The sequence below is a fragment of the Ylistrum balloti genome, unplaced genomic scaffold (genome assembly GCF_031769215.1).
Source record: "Ylistrum balloti isolate Yb309-2 unplaced genomic scaffold, AGI_CSIRO_Ybal_v1 Utg369800, whole genome shotgun sequence".
Classification (NCBI taxonomy): Eukaryota; Metazoa; Mollusca; class Bivalvia; order Pectinida; family Pectinidae; genus Ylistrum; species Ylistrum balloti.
In genome coordinates this window covers 53864-74420 of record NW_026781978.1, presented here as the reverse complement: position 1 = coordinate 74420, position 20557 = coordinate 53864, and the positions used below count along the sequence as shown (strand labels likewise).

General features: G+C 35.4%; 1 protein-coding gene across 1 annotated transcript; it reads right to left on the bottom strand.

Moving 5' to 3' along the window:
• Positions 1 to 377: 377 nt before the first annotated feature.
• Positions 378 to 20162, bottom strand: LOC132544477 (cysteine protease ATG4B-like). Its single transcript, XM_060208075.1, has 12 exons — positions 20114 to 20162; positions 18234 to 18332; positions 17627 to 17698; positions 12163 to 12261; positions 11746 to 11847; positions 10209 to 10281; positions 9805 to 9884; positions 9170 to 9375; positions 6677 to 6755; positions 6243 to 6382; positions 3118 to 3280; positions 378 to 2680 (listed from the first exon to the last, which is right to left on the bottom strand). Exons 1-12 carry the CDS (start codon positions 20127 to 20129, stop codon positions 2622 to 2624), a joined length of 1188 nt encoding a protein of 395 aa, XP_060064058.1. The 5' UTR covers positions 20130 to 20162; the 3' UTR covers positions 378 to 2621.
• Between the last annotated feature and the right edge of the window lie 395 nt (positions 20163 to 20557).

Below are 20557 nucleotides of genomic sequence, written 5' to 3'. Positions count from 1 at the left end.
GCAGAAAACGCACAAAACTAACCATCAATATTTAACATTTAAAAACGAAATGTTCATTTTACACGAGCATAGTCCCTGTAACCCTCGGTATACATAAAAAAGTGTATTTTAACGGGTCCTAAAACCATTGCCCCAGCTGTCATAAACCTGCATTTGAAAATATTGTGTGCTCTTATACCTTATGTTTAGTGATAAACTCTCAGCATACATGAACATGTGTATTTTAAGAGGTCTTCAAACTACGAATCAGCTACACGTAATCATTATAAACAGATATCTTGGAAGCAGCGAAGTTTGTAAACTGGTAAAGAATATCCACAAAAAAGGAACAACGTAATCATCTGTCTATGATACACAGGGCAAGTGAAAAACTGTAAGTCATTCAGTAAGTTTATTTTTTCAGAAATTTGACAAAAGTATAAAGCCGTAAAACAGCCCTGAAATCATTTATCGAATCATACATCGTCAATATTACTTACTTAATATAAAACGGGCAAGGTAGATTATAACTAGAAAGTGTATGACTATATGGTCGCATCCGCGATTCTCCAGGGGTCAGCTCACTTTCGCTCTCTGCAACCCTAGAACATGTCATGGTAAAATTGAAGGCACAATCGAAGTAATCTTACTGGTTCCATAAGAAAAAAAACTGACCAATCACAGGCTGATACGCTCCTTCTGAAGAAGCGACATCGAACTTCAAAGCCATTACAATGTACCGTTTTGCAACCTTGAGATACATTTGATATACATGAAAGGATCAATATAGTCTTTTCGCCCTGTCATCAAGGCCCCGAACATGGAACCTTCCATTTTGTCCAGGGGTGCAGCCAGTGAATGTGATTGTAACCCCTGGAGTATCGAGGATGACATGACCTATGTAGAAGATGAGAGGAATTAATGTCTCGTATACATCAGTGTATATGGCATGAAGTGCGTTACATTATGGCCACTGTCCCGTCCCCTTTAATTCCAGATCTGCATTCTCTACATAGCTGGAGTTACAGCAGAGGCCAATGAGAGTACACTTCACACGGAGTACACTGATCTTATATGTTTGAAACGTGTTGGTAATTATTAAGACGGGCATCTCTTGAAAAAGATCTCACCTGTCTTTCATAAAGCATATGAATAAAACAAAACATAAATGTCACAGATGGACTCATGGGAAAGACAAACGGACACACAGACACTCATTTTTCCTATCGTCAATGCTTCTATACAGATAAAATAAGGAAAGAAATGAAAAACTAAATGATAATAAACTTAAGGTTCTAGTTATTTTTGTTACATAGTTGTATTTTCAGGTTTGTAAGGATGACATACAGTTATACAAAGGGAAAACAACACTTTATATGTGACAGCAGCAGACATTGATATAACCATTTAATCTTACAAAAGTCACAAACATCATAAATACATGTACCTGCACAATGATATTCTTGGTGACGTTCAAAACACATATTCCAGACAACCAAGACATCCATTCCTTATGTAGACTTCGTATATATATATATATATATCAGTGGAGACATCAAATACAACTTTACTCAGATTGCAATTTATAATCTAATTTCAGAACAAGCAACCGCGGTCTACGACTTTTACAGAAAAAATATGATAACTAGACAGATACTGTGGAATTTTAGCAGTAATAAATAATACAGACGATTTTCTTTATCAATGTGTGAATGTAGTACAAAAAGGTACCACTTGACTCTACCTTCTACACAATAAATGGGAGTTATTCCCCTTACCATACAAGTTTCGGGAGTTATTCCCCTTACCACACAAGTTTCTGCACTTTCAGTGTTGGCCGATAGCTCAACCTGATAAAATCTACACCAAGTCTCAGTGGTGACACTTTTTACATTACAATTGTAAACGGTCACTTACAGAAGATTAAATAAGGATCTATTTCTACTGAAATGTCTTATAACTTAAAATAATAGATCAGAAGTATTAAGGGTTTAAAATAAAATAAAAATGTGTTTACTTTATTGACAAATGAATATCTTTTAAAAGCTAACAACCATTCATCTTTACATAACTACACAACTTTGATAACTGCAACATTCTCACACATACAGCATTTAATGTGATTATATTAGCAAAGTATGACATTCACATTTTTTTTTTCATTCACAGGAGCATTTGGCAGTTACATCAGAGAGCTTAGCGACACACCTAAGAGGACTAGTACAGACAGTATGGGTACAAATTTACACAGGTGTTATATATAGCAGGAACAATTGGACCCTCATAATCACAGTAGTCAATCAGTCACAGTCACTCCTTCAATGTGGTGTTAATCATTAATTACTAACAATCATTCATCATTTCGTCACCAAATTCTTAACTGTCACTAAACCAATACTATTGATGACCAATTATCAATCACAAATAATCAATATACATGAACATCAATAACATTAATACTTGTCATGCTAATACAGCATTCCTAAGTCAATATTCACATAAACTAACCAATCACAATTATAATACATGTAAAAATCAACCAATCAATTTTTTTTAAGTTCTTCAACTGGTGCAATAGATTGCATTAGAACACAGAATGGAAGCTTATTAAACACTTTGTTCAATGGTTATATAAGGTCTTGTTATCCAACCAACTCAAATTCCTCATCACTGTCATCTTGTGTTCCAACTTCAGTGAAACCTGTTGCCAAAAAACCAAAATCAATCTTTATTAATCAGTAAATTCTAGACACATTATCTAAAAGCTTATTACTGTTTTTCAAGAATCAACATACATGTATACCTATATCATGTGAAACATATTAATGTCTTGGTACCAGGTAATACCAATTTTGAACACAAAATAAAAATATTCTGTTTCTCATAGAACTGCTGCAGAAGGTATACAACGGGACAATGGACTGCTATCTATTTCCTAGTGTAACATTCTGTTTCTCATGGAACTGCTGTAGAAGGTATATAGTGGGACAATGGACTGCTATCTATTTTCCAGTGTAACATTCTGTTTCTCATAGAACTGCTGTAGAAGGAATGAATTGGTCTGTTAATTCTCAACTTTTATCAACTTCTGTTTAAACATGAGCTGAACAAAGGTAGGATATCTTATTTCTTACAAACCTGTTGTAGATGATGAAAGCCCAGTATAAGGTTCATATGGAGGCCAGTGGGAAGGCCTATCCTGGAACATTTCAAACATGGGTGTCTTCTTGGCATCAGTAATGTGTTTGCGTGCCTGACTACAAAAATCTGTAAAGTCCTCCTCATTTCGACAATAAAATCCCTGAAAGGCACATCAAGTATTATTCATGAGTGGATATAAAGCAACCATTTTTATTTTTATTTTTATACGCCACAATAAAGAAATCTTAGACACATCTGGGAATTCATTGGGACAATTTCTGAAAGGGTCAGACTTCATTATACATACGACAGCTGCAGCTGACTTATATGTATGAAGCTATAATGGGCTCAGGAATTTTTAAACAAATGGCAGCTATAGGCAGCTTAGGTTTTGTAACATATGACAGCAATAGACGGCACAGACTTTATAATACATACAACAGCAAATGAGAGCTCAGACATTGTTATACACCTGACAGCTATAGAGGGCTCAAATTTTGTTATTCATCTGACAGCTATTGAGGGTTCAGTCTTTGTTATACATTAAGTATGACAGCTATAGAGAGCTCAATCTTTGTTACACATCTGACAGCTATAAAGGGCTCATGCTTTGTTATACATCTGACAGCTATAGAGGGCTCAAGCTTTGTTATACATCTGACAGCTATTGAGGGTTCAGTCTTTGTTATACATTAAGTATGACAGCTATAGAGAGCTCAATCTTTGTTACACATCTGACAGCTATAAAGGGCTCATGCTTTGTTATACATCTGACAGCTATAGAGGGCTCAAGCTTTGTTATACATCTGACAGCTATAGAGGGCTCAAATTTTGTTATACATCTGACAGCTATTGAGGGCTCAATCTTTGTTACACATCTGACAGCTATAAAGGGCTCAAGCTTTGTTATACATCTGACAGCTATGGAGGGTTCAAGCTTTGTCATACATAAGACGGCTATAGAGGGCTCAAGCTTTATAATACATCTGACAGCTATTGAGAGCTCAAGCTTTGTTATACAGCTGACAGCTATTGAGAGCTCATGCTTTGTTAAACATCTGACAGCTATAGAGGGCTCAAGCTTTGTTATACATCTGACAGCTATAGAGGGCTCAAGCTTTGTTATACATCTGACAGCTATAAAGGGCTCAAGCTTTGTTATACATCTGACAGCTATAGAGGGCTCAAGCTTTGTTATACATCTGACAGTTATAGAGGGCTCAAGCTTTGTTATACACCTGACAGCTATTGAGAGCTCAAGCTTTGTTATACACCTGACAGCTATTGAGAGCTCAAGCTTTGTTAAACATCTGACAGCTATAGAGGGCTCAAGCTTTGTTATACATCTGACAGCTATAGAGGGCTCAAGCTTTGTTATACATCTGACAGCTATAAAGGGCTCATGCTTTGTTATACATCTGACAGCTATAGAGGGCTCAAGCTTTGTTATACATCTGACAGTTATAGAGGGCTCAAGCTTTGTTATACACCTGACAGCTATTGAGAGCTCAAGCTTTGTTATACATCTGACAGCTATAGAGGGCTCATGCTTTGTTATACATCTGACAGCTATAGAGGGCTCAAGCTTTGTTATACATCTGACAGCTATAGAGGGCTCAAATTTTGTTATACACTTGACAGCTATAGAGGGCTCAAATTTTGTTATACACCTGACAGCTATAGAGGGCTCAAGTTTTGTTATACACCTGACAGCTATTGAGGGCTCAAGTTTTGTTATACACCTGACAGCTATAGAGGGCTCAAGCTTTGTTATACATCTGACAGCTATGGAGGGTTCAAGCTTTGTTATACATCTGACAGCTATAAAGGGCTCAAGCTTTGTTATACATCTGACAGCTATAGAGGGCTCAAGCTTTGTTATACATCTGACAGCTATTGAGGGCTCAAGTTTTGTTATACACCTGACAGCTATAGAGGGCTCAAGCTTTGTTATACATCTGACAGCTATAGAGGGCTCAAGCTTTGTTATACATCTGACAGCTATAGAGGGCTCAAGCTTTGTTATACATCTGACAGCTATAGAGGGCTCAAGCTTTGTTATACATCTGACAGTTATAGAGGGCTCAAGTTTTGTTATACATCTGACAGTTATAGAGGGCTCAATTTTTGTTATTCATCTGACAGCTATTGAGGGTTCAGTCTTTGTTATACATTAAGTATGACAGCTATAGAGAGCTCAATCTTTGTTACACATCTGACAGCTATAGAGGGCTCAAGCTTTGTTATACATCTGACAGCTATAGAGGGCTCATGCTTTGTTATACATCTGACAGCTATAGAGGGCTCAAGCTTTGTTATACATCTGACAGCTATTGAGGGCTCAAATTTTGTTATACACCTGACAGCTATAGAGGGCTCAAATTTTGTTATACATCTGACAGCTATGGAGGGTTCAAGCTTTGTCATACATAAGACGGCTATAGAGGGCTCAAGCTTTATAATACATCTGACAGCTATTGAGAGCTCAAGCTTTGTTATACAGCTGACAGCTATTGAGAGCTCAAGCTTTGTTAAACATCTGACAGCTATAGAGGGCTCAAGCTTTGTTATACATCTGACAGCTATGGAGGGCTCAAGCTTTGTTATACATCTGACAGCTATAGAGGGCTCAAGCTTTGCTATACATACAGTATGACAGCTATAGAGGGCTCAAGCTTTGTTATACACCTGACAGCTATAGAGGGCTCAAGCTTTGTTATACATCTGACAGCTATAGAGGGCTCAAGCTTTGTTATACATCTGACAGCTATAGAGGGCTCAAGCTTTGTTATACACCTGACAGCTATAGAGGGCTCAAGCTTTGTTATACACCTGACAGCTATAGAGGGCTCAAATTTTGTTATACATCTGACAGCTATAGAGGGCTCAAGCTTTGTTATACATCTGACAGCTATAGAGGGCTCAAGATTTGTTATACATCTGACAGCTATAGAGGGCTCAAGCTTTGTCATACATCTGACAGCTATAGAGGGCTCAAGCTTTGTTATACACCTGACAGCTATAGAGGGCTCAAGCTTTGTTATACATCTGACAGCTATAGAGGGCTCAAGCTTTGTTATACATCTGACAGCTATAGAGGGCTCAAGCTTTGCTATACATACAACGGCTATAGAAGGGTCGAGTTCTGTGACCTTCATCAGACTTGGGTACTTGCAGTGGTAGCTCTGATCACTACTTGTAGGATCGTCTAGGTCTGCGACTCCTTGTGTTGTATGTGGGTCCAGGAATACAAGTTTGTCACCTGGATGTAACCAAATGCCAGGATTAATCATCTAAGGTACAGGTGTTCATGTAACACAAAAGTCATACAACAGGTCATACAGGTTTTCATCTTATGTCCAGGTGTTCTTATAACAGGTCATACAGGTTTTCATCTAAAGTCCACGTGTTCATATAATGTACAGTTGTTTCTACCTAACTACAAACTATAATTCATCTTATTAAAGTAGCCTAAATCATTAACAAAAGACCTTAAGGGCCTTTATAACTCAGTAAAAGTTATCCATAAAACAAACTCACACATTATGGTACTTACCTACGAAACCTACAAACCAGTGAGCATGGTTGGGACGACCTCCAATTATGCCTACACTTTGTCTGAATGTGAAACATCTCTGTAAGGAAAGATATGAAGCCAAAATATTTACAAATATTTTTTATGTTATATTTAATTCTGAGTCTAGTTGATAAGTGGCCTTCAAAAATATAATCCTAGTGATCAGATGTTTACAATGTGTGATCACAACACAGTAAAATCATATGGGTGTATGATAAATCAATTTTAATAATGCTACCCAACCTAAAAAATTGTACTTTGATTCAAGCAAAAAGGCAATATTTGACAGGTCCAGACTTTGGATACTTCACCATAATTAAGTGAATCATCTCCAATAGCATTTCTATAATGGCCTATTCTTTGGACATTAGAAAATTCACTATTATTTTTTATTTTTTACAAATTGTCCATCATCAAGAATATCTATAATGCTGGCTCAAACTCATAGAATTTCTAGGAAAAATGAACTTTAAACTCTTAGCATTTCTATATAATTCTGTCATAATTATAGACACTGATGCAAGTTTCCTCCCTTTGACAGGAAACTCCCCTTGCCTAGATATTAAGTGTTATCTTAATATCCTTATGAGAATCTCCACATCAATTGGACATTTAATGTCGCAAATAATTTGACAAACTGTTTGCTTCATAAGTTCTTTAATTAAATGAAACAGGTTTTTGTCTATAGTTGCAGTAAACGAGTCTATCATCAGGTTTGCCTTTCTAAATAAACCTGATTGAGGAAACCAGAAACCTGCAATATCCCTCCAGAACATACTTTACCTGTATGATGTACTGACTTACAGACTATATATATATACAGAGTGGATGTCAGACCTCTCAGTGGTATTTATATATACAGAGTGGATGTCAGACCTATGAGTGGTATCTAGATCTATACTTACTTACAGACTTCCAATATATACACAGTGGATGTCAGACCTCTGAGTGGTATCTAGAGGTATCTAGATCTATACTTACTTTCAGACTATCTATATACACAGAGTTGATGTCAGACCTATGAGTGGTATCTAGATCTAAACTTTCTTTAAGACTATCTATATATATATATATACAGAGTGGATGTCAGACCTCTGAGTGGTATCTAGATCTATATATATAGAGAGTGGATGTCAAACCTCTGAGTGGTATCTATATATACAGAGTGGATGTCAGACCTCTGAGTGGTATCTAGATCTATATATATACAGAGTGGATGTCAGACCTCTGAGTGGTATCTAGATCTATATATATACAGAGTGGATGTCAGACCTCTGAGTGGTATCTAGATCTATATATATATACAGAGTGGATGTCAGACCTCTGAGTGGTATCTAGATCTATATATATACAGAGTGGATGTCAGACCTCTGAGTGGTATCTATATATACAGAGTGGATGTCAGACCTCTGAGAGGTATCTATATATACAGAGTGGATGTCAGACCTCTGAGAGGTATCTAGATCTATACTTACTTTCAGACTATCTATATATATACAGAGTGCATGTCAGACCTATGAGTGGTATCTAGATCTATACTTACTTTAAGACTATCTATATATATATATACAGAGTGGATGTCAGACCTATGAGTGGTATCTAGATCTATATATATACAGAGTGGATGTCAGACCTATGAGTGGTATCTAGATCTATACTTACTTTCAGACTATCTATATATATATACAGAGTGGATGTCAGACCTATGAGTGGTAGCTAGATCTATATATATACAGAGTGGATGTCAGACCTCTGAGTGGTATCTAGATCTATATATATACAGAGTGGATGTCAGACCTATGAGAGGTATCTAGATCTATACTTACTTTCAGACTATCTATATACACAGAGTTGATGTCAGACCTATGAGTGGTATCTAGATCTATATATATACAGAGTGGATGTCAGACCTATGAGTGGTATCTAGATCTATATATATACAGAGTGGATGTCAGACCTCTGAGTGGTATCTAGATCTATACTTACTTTCAGACTATCTATATACACAGAGTTGATGTCAGACCTATGAGTGGTATCTAGATCTATATATATACAGAGTGGATGTCAGACCTATGAGTGGTATCTAGATCTATATATACAGAGTGGATGTCAGACCTATGAGTGGTATCTAGATCTATACTTACTTTAAGACTATCTATATATATATACAGAGTGGATGTCAGACCTATGAGTGGTAGCTAGATCTATATATATACAGAGTGGATGTCAGACCTATGAGTGGTATCTAGATCTATACTTACTTTCAGACTATCTATATATATATACAGAGTGGATGTCAGACCTATGAGTGGTATCTAGATCTATATATATACAGAGTGGATGTCAGACCTATGAGTGGTATCTAGATCTATATATATACAGAGTGGATGTCAGACCTATGAGTGGTATCTAGATCTATATATATACAGAGTGGATGTCAGACCTATGAGTGGTAGCTAGATCTATACTTACTTTCAGACTATCTATATACACAGAGTTGATGTCTGTTAGACCAAGCCTAAGCGGTATCACAAGAAGAAGAGGTTTCCAATGCCCTGGCTTCCCCTTTAGTTTGTGGTTTTTATCAAAATGACTTGATCCACCTTCTGCTCCTTTGACATTCTGACATCCAATAATATCACAGCTATCCTTATCTTTGCCATCCAAGCATAAACCTCCTGAGGAGATGAGGTCAAAGGTCACAATTACACAGCTCATATATCAATCACATGATAAAGATTTCTGTTACGGGAATAAATCAATAACACATGCAATTTGTGTGATAATTTCCAGAGGATGATTCACCAAGAATACAAAGACATTTCCAATATATTGTAAATAATAATGTATTGACATATGAGGTTTTTCCTTATTAACGGACCATTCTGTTGTCAATGTCACTAGTCACAACTGAATTGCATCATCATTTGATGAAATAATTAAAGAACATCACTACTCTATACATGTTTCAAGGACCATTTATTGTGGCATGACCTGTTCATCACAACACATCAACAGAAATATTCAATCACCTTATATTCTAGAATCTTGATGATTACATCAGACAGCTCTGAACGATTACATCAATCAATGGTAATGATACTCACGAATATCATTTTCTATCACAGTGTTGTCCATGGCTACATGGATCACAAGGTTGGACCAGTCATCATACACTGCCAGCTTCCTAAAATAGACAAATCCAAATACCTCATCATACACTAATTCCCTTATTGTCAAAAATAAGTGTAATTTTGGCTGTCCATCTACTCATACACGTAGAAATATCTTACCTAGATTCTCTAAATGATGAAAACACCTTTTGATCACTTATGTGGTTCTACAAACACCAATGGAAAGTTGATGTTTCTCTAATTTTAATTTCTATTTTAAAACATCTTCAATCACCAGCTCTCCAATATGAATGATCTCTTGGTAAATCACAAGCTTTCTAGGGAATTGCAGAATAAATCGTTCAAATACTGAATATCCATGTGTCACCTATACTTACTTTAACACTTGCGCAACAGTGTTTGGTCCAAACCACTGGCCAACAGCTTTGCCCTCTGACACGCCCATAGACGCTAACAAAACAAAGCATAGATTTGTCTTCATCTGTGGCATTAAACACAGGCCAAGACTAAGGTCACATTCAAATAAGTGGTGGAAACAGTTGGCCCGGTTGAACCTGCATGAAAAACGCCAGGTACCGATCGGACCCAAGGCTGGACTGTGAAATATTTGGCAAATACAGATTGAGGGGTCTAGCCCTACATGTCTGAAACTAACTTGCTAAATATCATTAGTTTTCAGAATTTCAGCATTAAGCAGGGCCAGTGCTTGCACAAATACCCATTAACTGTTGGCTATGTTATGCTTAGGAGTCCAGGTTCAAATGGATGATGATTTCTTTTTGACTCAATGTTTCATGTTTGACAGGAAATTCAAAAACTGCACTTTAAGTTTTACATACATGCAGTTCCAACACCCAAATATATTTGCATTCATTCATCTTAGAATAATTTCGGGCTACCTGAACTATTCAAACCAAGTTACGCAAAAGTGGCCTAAAAGTAGTGATGTTTTCCTAAATGTCATGGGTCAAAGAACATATTCTTTCAATATATGAAACATTATAATTTTGAAGAGTTTCACCGATCTATGGCTGATGTCCCATTGTTTCAAAAATCTAAAACACTTTGAATCATTTAAGTTATTGAATTCTCCTATAATCCAAAGTATTTGTGTTTTATTTGTGTAAATTAATACCAGACAACTGACAACAAACTAAAAGATGACTTCACCTGACTTTTTCCTTCAACTTATGAACCATAAGAACAACAACATTACTGTACTATCAAAGAAAAAGCGTTTTCAACGATTGTATTATCTAGATAAGTTCTGTGTTAGCTTGATATGTTTTCTTCTTTCTCTTTAATGCATTTTTTTTTTAGAATTGTGAATGAGACAGGTGGTAAAGACACAGGAAGAGAGTCTTAGATATGGAATTCAAATACAATCTATGATTCAAAAGTTACTGACAAATGACAATAACAAATTTTACCTGTTAGAATCCAAGATGGCTAAATTACAGCCATTTTGTTTTTGGATCAGAGCTTAAAAGAAATATTCATGTATAAGCACAGAAAAGTCTTCCTTATTTCTTCTCATTAAATAGTACATGTAAGAACATCTTTAACTGTAAGATTGAAGATTTCTGGACATGTGAATATTGTTCTTACAGTAGCGTATACATCTGGCCCCACTTGTATAAAACATCTCAACTTGAGATTTCCTCAAGTCGAGATTTTCCTCAGCTGATATCTCCTTGAAAATATCTTGTTATGAAAATTCCTCAAGGAATTTCAGGACATCCTAGCTGATGACTTCCTCCTGTTCCTTGAGAAAAATTTATACAAGCCGTTTTTGAGGAGATATCAGCTGAGGAAAATCTCGACTTGAGGAAATCTCAAGTTGAGATGTTTTATACAAGTGGGGCCTGATCTTTGACCAAAAGTGATATCATTTAAGCATTCATATGTACACACCTATCTGCTGTATGGAGTAGTTGGCACTTTTTTTGTCCTGAAACAAGCTGAGAATTCTCCAGTATATGTCATCATGATGACCATTATCCGCCCACACCCATTCTGTAACCAGAAAACTTTTTTTCTACTAAAAACAGAAATATCAATATGCTCAATTCACATTGGCATCAAGAAATCATAAAATGAATCAATTCAAATGAATTTTCTGAAACGAAAGCCCATTGAATTTTCTATGCATTTCTCATATTTAATATTAATTAAAATAATCAAGCAGTGTTGACTCAGGACTGTACATTACACTGTCAATAGACATCTCACTGTACCTGGACAGTGCATGCTTCCCTAAATAGTTCATAATTGTTATATTCTACAAGCTTCTGTGATTGAGTGCTCCAACCTTACAGCTTGAAATCTTACCTCTTCCACAATGGTGAACCAGAAGTGTTTGTGCTAGCATCATTTGACCACAGCGTAACATACATCCCCAGCCTGTGTCTCCCGTTGGCCCTGTGCCACCTGTCAGATACATAGCAATGTCAAGTCAATGTGTTACAAACTAACAGCATCACCACAGCACCATCAATGTTAATTCAGGAACAATGCTCTAATGAATAGTTATCCATACAGAAATTAATTTGAACACAGAAAACTTTCCATGTTGACAGCCTCCAATAAATATTTCCTTTCTGATTTAAGCCTATTAGTATTTGCACCATTGAAGAGCAGGAATAATAGACTTTATTTCATGAGGATTTAAGAATGTGTTTGGCCTAATTCAAAATATATAATGAAATGTTCTCATTCTTAACTGAAATTCTCCAGATCTGAGTATTAGGTACAGCTTAATAAATGGCTAATATATACCAACACATCTGAGTATCAGACGCAACTTAATAAATGGCTGATGTTTAACAACACATCTGAGTATCAGACACAACTTGATAAATGGCTGATATATACCAACATATCTGAGTATCAGGTACATCTTAATAAATGGCTGATATTACCAACACATCTGAGTACCAGACACAACTTAATAAATGGCTGATGTTTACCAACATATCTGAGTATCAGACACAACTTAAAAAATGGCTGATATATACCAACACATCTGAGTATCAGGTACATCTTAATAAATGGCTGATATATACCAACACATCTGAGTATCAGAAAACAACTTAATAAATGGCTGATATATACCAACACATCTGAGTATCAGGTACATCTTAATAAATGGCTAATATATACCAACACATCTGTGTATCAGGTACAACTTAAAAAATGGCTGATGTTTACCAACATATCTGTGTATCAGACACAACTTGATAAATGGCTGATGTTTACCAACACATCTGAGTATCAGGTACATCTTAATAAATGGCTGATGTTTACCAACATATCTGAGTATCAGACACAACTTAAAAAATGGCTGATATATACCAACACATCTGAGTATCAGGTACATCTTAATAAATGGCTGATATATACCAACACATCTGAGTATCAGACACAACTTCATAAATGGCTGATGTTTACTAACATATCTGAGTATCAGACACAACTTGATAAATGGCTGATATATACCAACATATCTGAGTATCAGGTACATCTTAATAAATGGCTGATATTACCAACACATCTGAGTACCAGACACAACTTAATAAATGGCTGATGTTTACCAACATATCTGAGTATCAGACACAACTTAAAAAATGGCTGATATATACCAACACATCTGAGTATCAGGTACATCTTAATAAATGGCTGATATATACCAACACATCTGAGTATCAGAAAACAACTTAATAAATGGCTGATATATACCAACACATCTGAGTATCAGGTACATCTTAATAAATGGCTAATATATACCAACACATCTGTGTATAAGGTACAACTTAAAAAATGGCTGATGTTTACCAACATATCTGTGTATCCGACACAACTTGATAAATGGCTGATGTTTACCAACACATCTGAGTATCAGGTACATCTTAATAAATGGCTGATGTTTACCAACATATCTGAGTATCAGACACAACTTAAAAAATGGCTGATATATACCAACACATCTGAGTATCAGACACAACTTCATAAATGGCTGATATATACCAACACATCTGAGTATCAGACACAACTTCATAAATGGCTGATGTTTACCAACATATCTGAGTATCAGACACAACATAAAAAATGGCTGATATATACCAACATATCTGAGTATCAGACACAACTTAAAAAATGGCTGATATATACCAACACATCTGAGTATCAGGTACATCTTAATAAATGGCTGATATATACCAACACATCTGAGTATCAGACACAACTTAATAAATGGCTGATGTTTACCAACACATCTGAGTATCAGACACAACTTCATAAATGGCTGATGTTTACCAACATATCTGAGTATCAGACACAACTTCATAAATGGCTGATGTTTACCAACATATCTGAGTATCAGACACAACTTAAAAAATGGCTGATATACACCAACATATCTGAGTATCAGACACAACTTAAAAAATGGCTGATATATACCAACACATCTGAGTATCAGGTACATCTTAATAAATGGCTGATATATACCAACACATCTGAGTATCAGACACAACTTAATAAATGGCTGATGTTTACCAACACATCTGAGTATCAGACACAACTTCATAAATGGCTGATGTTTACCAACACATCTGAGTATCAGACACAACTTCATAAATGGCTGATGTTTACCAACACATCTGAGTATCTGACACAACTTAATAAATGGTTGATGTTTACCAACACATCTGAGTATCAGGTACATCTTAATAAATGGCTGATGTTTACCAACACATCTGAGTATCAGACACAACTTAAAAATGGCTGATGTTTACCAACACATCTGAGTATCAGACACAACTTCATAAATGGCTGATGTTTACCAACACATCTGAGTATCTGACACAACTTAATAAATGGTTGATGTTTACCAACACATCTGAGTATCAGGTACATCTTAATAAATGGCTGATGTTTACCAACACATCTGAGTATCAGACACAACTTAATAAATGGCTAATATATACCAACACATCTGAGTATCAGACACAACTTAAAAAATGGCTGATATATACCAACACATCTGAGTATCAGGTACATCTTAATAAATGGCTGATGTTTACCAACACATCTGTGTATCAGACACAACTTAAAAAATGGCTGATATATACCAACACATCTGTGTATCTGACACAACTTAAAAAATGGCTGATATATACCAACACATCTGTGTATCTGACACAACTTAATAAATGGCTGATGTTTACCAACACATCTGTGTATCAGACACAACTTAAAAAATGGCTGATGTTTACCAACACATCTGAGTATCAGACACAACTTAATAAATGGCTGATATATACCAACACATCTGAGTATCAGACACAACTTAATAAATGGCTGATATATACCAACACATCTGAGTATCAGACACAACTTAATAAATGGCTGATATATACCAACACATCTGAGTATCAGGTACATCTTAATAAATGGCTAATATATACCAACACATCTGTGTATCAGGTACAACTTAAAAAATGGCTGATGTTTACCAACATATCTGTGTATCAGACACAACTTGATAAATGGCTGATGTTTACCAACACATCTGAGTATCAGGTACATCTTAATAAATGGCTGATGTTTACCAACATATCTGAGTATCAGACACAACTTAAAAAATGGCTGATATATACCAACACATCTGAGTATCAGGTACATCTTAATAAATGGCTGATATATACCAACACATCTGAGTATCAGACACAACTTCATAAATGGCTGATGTTTACTAACATATCTGAGTATCAGACACAACTTGATAAATGGCTGATATATACCAACATATCTGAGTATCAGGTACATCTTAATAAATGGCTGATATTACCAACACATCTGAGTACCAGACACAACTTAATAAATGGCTGATGTTTACCAACATATCTGAGTATCAGACACAACTTAAAAAATGGCTGATATATACCAACACATCTGAGTATCAGGTACATCTTAATAAATGGCTGATATATACCAACACATCTGAGTATCAGAAAACAACTTAATAAATGGCTGATATATACCAACACATCTGAGTATCAGGTACATCTTAATAAATGGCTAATATATACCAACACATCTGTGTATAAGGTACAACTTAAAAAATGGCTGATGTTTACCAACATATCTGTGTATCCGACACAACTTGATAAATGGCTGATGTTTACCAACACATCTGAGTATCAGGTACATCTTAATAAATGGCTGATGTTTACCAACATATCTGAGTATCAGACACAACTTAAAAAATGGCTGATATATACCAACACATCTGAGTATCAGACACAACTTCATAAATGGCTGATATATACCAACACATCTGAGTATCAGACACAACTTCATAAATGGCTGATGTTTACCAACATATCTGAGTATCAGACACAACATAAAAAATGGCTGATATATACCAACATATCTGAGTATCAGACACAACTTAAAAAATGGCTGATATATACCAACACATCTGAGTATCAGGTACATCTTAATAAATGGCTGATATATACCAACACATCTGAGTATCAGACACAACTTAATAAATGGCTGATGTTTACCAACACATCTGAGTATCAGACACAACTTCATAAATGGCTGATGTTTACCAACATATCTGAGTATCAGACACAACTTCATAAATGGCTGATGTTTACCAACATATCTGAGTATCAGACACAACTTAAAAAATGGCTGATATACACCAACATATCTGAGTATCAGACACAACTTAAAAAATGGCTGATATATACCAACACATCTGAGTATCAGGTACATCTTAATAAATGGCTGATATATACCAACACATCTGAGTATCAGACACAACTTAATAAATGGCTGATGTTTACCAACACATCTGAGTATCAGACACAACTTCATAAATGGCTGATGTTTACCAACACATCTGAGTATCAGACACAACTTCATAAATGGCTGATGTTTACCAACACATCTGAGTATCTGACACAACTTAATAAATGGTTGATGTTTACCAACACATCTGAGTATCAGGTACATCTTAATAAATGGCTGATGTTTACCAACACATCTGAGTATCAGACACAACTTCATAAATGGCTGATGTTTACCAACACATCTGAGTATCTGACACAACTTAATAAATGGTTGATGTTTACCAACACATCTGAGTATCAGGTACATCTTAATAAATGGCTGATGTTTACCAACACATCTGAGTATCAGACACAACTTAATAAATGGCTAATATATACCAACACATCTGAGTATCAGACACAACTTAAAAAATGGCTGATATATACCAACACATCTGAGTATCAGGTACATCTTAATAAATGGCTGATGTTTACCAACACATCTGTGTATCAGACACAACTTAAAAAATGGCTGATATATACCAACACATCTGTGTATCTGACACAACTTAAAAAATGGCTGATATATACCAACACATCTGTGTATCTGACACAACTTAATAAATGGCTGATGTTTACCAACACATCTGTGTATCAGACACAACTTAAAAAATGGCTGATGTTTACCAACACATCTGAGTATCAGACACAACTTAATAAATGGCTGATATATACCAACACATCTGAGTATCAGACACAACTTAATAAATGGCTGATATATACCAACACATCTGAGTATCAGACACAACTTAATAAATGGCTGATATATACCAACACATCTGAGTATCAGGTATAGCTTATAACTAAATGGCTGATAAATACCAACATAACCCAGTATCAGGTAGATCTTACTAAATGGATGCTATATTTCTAAAGTCAAATGTATACACTACCTATTGCAGGGAAATTTCTTCTATAAGTCATCCATAACCTTGACACAAAATCACGATGTAGCTCCTCTCTGTCTGAAATTAAAATATCTCTCCATTCTTGTACAGCAGTAAGCATTAGATTAGGATAATCTCTATCCTTTTGTAACAAGCAATTTGTACATGCATAACTAACACCAGTATGCTCAAATAACAGAGAGCACTTGACTGCCAAATTCTCTTGATGATTTAAAACAAGACTTGGTATTATCTCCCCTTATTTATTGTATGATGGTAGATTGTATTCATATGGAAATGCTTTGCTACATTGTGTAACATGAAAAAGATTGTCATTCATGTACATTTTAATGGAGCATAATTTGAATAATTATTGCAAATCAAACAGAGCACTATAGCTTGTAACAATGTATATTTTACTACAATGTATGATATCAATTTACACATCAATGTTTATGATCCAGAGCGACAACGTACATGCAGGATTAACAAAAGACAGTTTGTATATGGTTCTTATAGCTAAAACAAGTACAAGTGGACATCAATAAGTCCTCTGTATGACTGTTACAAATCCCTCATGCAGTGCGTGGTGTAGATTTGTTGGAAATGTTACCATGAAGAGCACTGTAGGCTTTGCCTAAGATATATACAGGTTCCTCAGTTTGTGGAAAATCAGCACTGGCTACAGGACCACTTTCGTATGTAAATGTCCCTGTTGAAACACAAAAATTATAACAGGTATATACACATCTCTGTCTACTATATTACGTTTAATTCTAAACTGAGATAGCAATTTATTTCAGACTCTCATAGTCAACATTTGCTGGATGTTAATACATATTCCATGCTTTAATCAAAATTATTTCAAGGTGTGCAATTTTTATAAATATGTACATGTATATAGACATGTGACAATTTGATGACAGAACTTGGACATGAACTTTGATTTGAAATATGCTGCCCATAGTCTGAGGGGTTCTAACTTCTAACTTTCTACTTATGATTTTCTTACCTCACCAACATATTTTTCCATCTTTAAACAGTAAAACTCAATATGTCAAATTTGTAATAGGATGAAGTAATAAAAAACGGGCGCGACGATTTACCCAAATACACCCAAATGTACCCCAATACACCCAAATCTTTCACAAATATACCCAAATCTTACCCAAATATACCAAAATTAAGCCAAATCTTACCCAAATATACCCCAATATACCCAAATTAAGCCAAATCTTACCCACATATACCCAAAATCTACCCATATAAACCCAAATCTTACCCAAATATACTCAAATAAAGCCAAATCAATTTACAGGAAGGTGTCGTAACGGGCTCTGTATTATCAGGGACATATATCTGTTATTATCCTGGTATTATATCTTATTACTAATAAACGATATACACATGATCAAATAGGCTATCTTTGTCTAACTTAAGCTTTCATTTACTAAGGCAATTCATATAAATTCTGTAATACCATATAGGCTAATGGACAAAAACTGACAAAAATGAAGCGGGAACGAATTTGGATAAGATTTGGGTATATTTGGGTACGATTTGGCTTTATTTGGATGTATTTGGGTACGATTTGGCTTTATATGGATGTATTTGGGTACAATTTGGCTTTATTTGGATGTATTTGGGTACGATTTGGCTTTATATGGATGTATTTGGGTACAATTTGGCTTTATTTGGGTACGATTTGGCTTTATTTGGATGTATTTGGGTACGATTTGGCTTTATTTGGGTATATTTGGAAAGATTTTGGTGTATTTGGGTATATTTGGGTAAATTGGGTAAATTCCTCCTAATGAAGGCTAGTAAGGAAGTACTTTCAACTTCTACACTTCTCCCTCCTTCACAAAGTCTTCAATTCCGAAGACAACAACAATCAAGGTTTAATATCTCCAAAGAAGCATCTCAATCCCCTATAGCTTCTACACTTGGAGTGATCAACGACACCAAATTTGTAAAAGGAAGGAGTAATGGAAAATAACCTACCACCGCTGGGATATGAACTAGCGACCCTTCGGTCTCTAACCGGACACTCTACCACTCAACTAAGGGGAAACTCCCTCTAATCGAGGCTAGTATGGCGACCTGTACTCTCAACTTCTTGCAATATTGTAAACAGATGTTCATTATGAAAATGTGGCATTATTATCACAAAGTATTGGTATTCAAGAGATAGCCTATGGCTTAACAGGAAATACGAAAATGTATGATAATCATTAGTTGACTTAGGCCTGTAGAACTGTCTTCTCTATCTTAAATGTATACCTTATTATTTCACCGTGAACCGATTTTTATATCCAATGTTTAAACAACAGATGAGGAAATGACCAGCGGATCACTGATAAACACTAAATTGTGTGGCGATGTTTGTGCCGTTGTTGGCAATAACTGGATGGTGAAATATTGTACTACAATGAATAATCAAAGTTTACAGAAACATATTAATATTGTTTCTTAAAGCCAAGATATACTAACCGTCTACATAATCCATCTTCTACGTCTAACAAGTCATCTGCTTCAAAACGTTCTCTGGTGCTATCTACATTCGATAAGAAAAAATCCAAGAGTTACCGAACAGATGACAACATTGAAGACACACTTGTAACGGATCCGCTGATTGGTTAAAGTGAAAATATGATAACAAACCGAAATTAAGGATACCTGCTCATTATTTTTAAGTTTACCGAGACAAAATCCTGACAAAGCATGTTTTTGTTAATGTTTAATTTCATGTTAAAGAAACTTTCATCGGTTTCAACGAAATGAAAAAAACTGAGTACAGGATTTGATTAAGAAATGCATGTACAGCCAGCGACATGTATCTACAATCAATCACAGGGACTTGGCACGAATTCCAAACTCAAGGTCGATACATGTATATATGAATTATAGCAACTATATATAGTGACTGTAATACAT

Bases quoted from the DNA above. Each gene is read 5' to 3' on its own strand.
- LOC132544477 (XM_060208075.1), bottom strand. The intron at 17,699-18,233 runs GTAACATTTCCA...TTTTAATTTCAG, and splicing joins AGCCTACAGTGCTCTTCATG to ACAGAGAGGAGCTACATCGT. The intron at 12,262-17,626 runs GTAGTGTATACA...TGTATCTGACAG, and splicing joins AAGAAATTTCCCTGCAATAG to GTGGCACAGGGCCAACGGGA.